A 3,435-nucleotide genomic window follows, 5' to 3' on the forward strand; every position below is an offset into this window, starting at 1 on the left:
CATCTTTGTGGCCCATCAATCCAATGCCAAGTGACCTTGGAAGAGAAAGGCCGAGAGAGATTTGAGACAGAGGCAATCACATGGGAAGATGGAAGCAGAAATTGGAGTTGGGAGACAAAGAAGCAAACGTTAGAAGCGGTGTCTGCTCATCTCTGCTGGCCAACGTGACTTCACAAAGCCCCGGCTATGTGATGATGTGCAGCTCCCCAGAAAGATGCTTTGTAATTAGCCAGGCGTGGTGGCAGGTGCCTGTAATCCCAGCTACTGGGGAGGCTGAGGCAGGAGAATCGCTTAAGCCCAGGAGTTCAAGACCAGCCTGGGGAATATGGCAAAACCCTATCTCTACAAAAAAACAAAACAAAACAAAACAAAACAAAAACATAATTAGCTGGATGTGGTGGCACGCATCTGTGGCCCAAGCTACTTGTGAGGCTAAGGTAGGAGAATCACTTGAGCTTGGAGGTTGAGGCTACAGTGAGCTATGATTGCAAGACTGCACTTCAGCCTGGGTGACAGACTGAGACCCTGTCTCTGGGAAAAAAAAGAAAAACCTGCGGGCTGGGCACGGTGGCTCACACCTGTAATCCTAGCACTTTGGGAGGCCAAGGTGGGCGGATCACGCGGTCAGAAGATCTGTCCTCCTCCACCCTGGTCCTCACCTCTTCCACCCCTCCCTGCCCAAGAGCATAGCAGACACCACACACCCAGCTCACACATGTTTATTAGCCTGGATATCGGGTGGCCAAACAGGCTGCCCTTGTCCAGTGTCAGCCAGCTGTGGCCATCTTCACCCTCATTCCCCGGAGAGACCAGCTGCCTGCTGGAGGGAGTCAGAAGTCGGTGGATGTCATTGATGTCTTAGAGGCCCCAGTCTGGTGGGAGAGAAATCCACACCTGTGCCTAGAGTCGTCCTTCCCTGACCCTCTGAACCGGCGCTTAAAATGCTGTCCCGCCTGGAACAGGGAGGCCACATCCAACAGTGCGTCCTCAATGTGCTGCCCCAGCCTGTGGGAATCCTGGAAGGAGAACGGTGTCAGAGCCAGGGGAAGCTGGGAGATGGGATCCTGGAGGCTGAGAAACAAGAGGGCTGAGGGCATGGATTCCTGGGTCTGAGGGAGGAGGGGCTGGGGGCCTGGACTCCTGGGTCTGAGGGAGGAGGCGCTGGGGGCCTGGACTCCTGGGTCTGAGGGAGGAGGGGCTGGGGGCCTGGACTCCTGGGTCTGAGGGAGGAGGTGCTGGGGGCCTGGACTCCTGGTTCCTGAGGAAAGAGGGAGTTGGTGGGTACACACGTTTGTCTCACCGTTTTTGTGCTTGATTTTTTGCTGGAGATGTGGAAGGTGATCATGTCATCCCCCATGAAGATATAAGAGACACCATAACCATGGTCATCAGCCTGGAGTCAGAAAGAGTGAAGGGAAGAAAATAGGTCCGGTCTCCTCCACCCCCACTACGCAGGAGTGCAGGCCCCCAGCCCCCTCTTTCCTCTAGGGGCCAGCGCGCGCCAGCTCCACTCACAGGCCCGAATCCACCGCCCGAGGAAACATAGTCCGGGTAATTGTGGACGTCAAACAGATGCATTTGCTGAACAGGGATCTGGCTGGTGGACAGCTGCCACTGCTCCGAATGGACCTGAGGACAGGAGCCCATCACATGTGCAGGACAGAGATCTGCAGTTCCGGCCCTTGGCTCCACTTCACTCCCTGCATCCCTGGCTCTTTCTCATCCGTAAATCCCGGGCCTCCTTCTCCATGACCAGGCCCTTCTCCTCGCCATGCCCTATCTGGCCACGCCCCTCATCTTCTCACCAACCACGTCCCTCTCTCCTTTTCCCTCGGACCACGCCCCTCCTCTGACCACGCCCTTTCCTCCTAGCCCCACCCCACCGACCCTCTCCTCTTTTGTCTGCTCAGGTTGCCTCTCCGCCTTCTGCTTTTCTTCCCCCGCCCTCCAGCGCTCTAACTGACTTCTCTGCTGATGCGTCCTTTCTCAACATCACCCTTTTTTTTTTTTTTTCGAGACAGAGACTCGCTCTGTCGCCCATGCTGGAGTGCAGTGGTGCGATCTCAGCTCACTTCAACCTCCACATCCCGACCTCCGCCTCCCGGGTTCAAGGGATTCTCCTGCCTCAGCCCTCCCAAGTAGCTGGGATTACAGGCGTCTGTCACCATGCCCAGCTAATTTTTGTATTTTTGGTAGAGACGAGATTTCACCATGTCGGCCAGGCTGGCCTCGAACTCTTGACCTCAAGTGATCCGCCTACCTCGGCTTCCCAAAGTGCTGGGATTACAGGCGTGAGCCACTGCGCCCGGCCTTGATGGGTCCTTTTTCAACATCACCCTCCTTCCCTGAAGCCTCTCCCTTCTTCCATGGTCTCCCATTTCCCTCTCTAACCCTTTCCCTGTGCCCCAACCTGGGTCAGGAAGGGCGACTGCAGGTGGAGGAATCGGGACACGACGTAAAGCGCAAAGAGGTGGCGGTCGACTCCCTGCCCGCTCATGGCTGCCTTCAGCAGAGCCTGGTGCTTGTCCACTGCCACGCGAAACAGGGTGAGGCACTGTGGGTCCTGGGGTCCCCAGGGAGGTCACAGGTCATGGAAAGACAGGAAGTCGACTTAGTGCTGGGCCTGCGGCGCACCTGGCCTCAACCGAGCTTGCCACATCCCTGCAAGGTGGGAATATCAACCCCATTTTACAGATGGGGAACTGAGGCTTAAAGAGAGGAAATCATAGGCCGGGCGCGGTGGCTCAAGCCTGTAATCCCAGCACTTTGGGAGGCCGAGACGGGCGGATCATGAGGTCAGGAGATCGAGACCATCCTGGCTAACACAGTGAAACCCCGTCTCTACTAAAAATACAAAAAACTAGCCGGGCGAGGTGGCGGGCGCCTGTAGTCCCAGCTACTCCGGAGGCTGAGGCAGGAGAATGGCGTGAACCCGGGAGGCGGAGCTTGCAGTGAGCTGAGATCAGGCCACTGCACTCCAGCCCAGGAGACACAGCAAGACTCCATCTCAAAAAATAAAAAAAAAAAAAAAAAAGAGAGGAAATCATGTGCCCAGGTTCACACAGCCAGGGACAGCCAGGTGGGTTTCTAGGTGTATCTGGCCCCAGAGCCCAAACTCCTCCCATGGAACCACAATACCTTGTAGGTGCGGCGGTAGGTGTGGGGCAAGGGAGCAGAGGTGAGGGGTGGGTGGATCTGGGCAGAGGGGGTGCAGGGAATGGTGCAAAGGAAGGTCATAAGGTCACATAGAGGTTAAATGGGCAGAGTTACATTGTAAAAATGGAGTTCCAGCCAGGCGCATTGGCTCACGCTTGTAATCCCAGCACTTTGGGAGGCTGAGGCAGAGAGATCACCCGAGGTCAGGAGTTCGAGACCAGCCTGGCCAACATGGTGAAACCCCGTCTCTACAAAATACCAAAAACAAAAACAACAACA

General features: G+C 56.1%; 1 protein-coding gene across 2 annotated transcripts in view; it reads right to left on the minus strand.

Moving 5' to 3' along the window:
• Positions 1-703: 703 nt before the first annotated feature.
• Positions 704-3,435, minus strand: part of CPT1C (carnitine palmitoyltransferase 1C) — a 21,385-nt gene continuing 18,653 nt past the window's right edge. For both annotated transcript variants that reach the window (XM_026448366.1, XM_026448367.1), the window contains 4 exons: positions 2,411-2,563; positions 1,516-1,629; positions 1,301-1,393; positions 704-1,016 (listed from right to left, as the gene is read on the minus strand). In XM_026448366.1, the coding sequence (XP_026304151.1) occupies positions 831-1,016; positions 1,301-1,393; positions 1,516-1,629; positions 2,411-2,563 (546 nt within the window). In that variant the 3' untranslated portion in view covers positions 704-830. The remainder of the gene's footprint in view (positions 1,017-1,300; positions 1,394-1,515; positions 1,630-2,410; positions 2,564-3,435) is intronic.

The sequence above is a fragment of the Piliocolobus tephrosceles genome, chromosome 21, assembly GCF_002776525.5.
Source record: "Piliocolobus tephrosceles isolate RC106 chromosome 21, ASM277652v3, whole genome shotgun sequence".
In the NCBI taxonomy this organism is placed as follows: Eukaryota; Metazoa; Chordata; class Mammalia; order Primates; family Cercopithecidae; genus Piliocolobus; species Piliocolobus tephrosceles.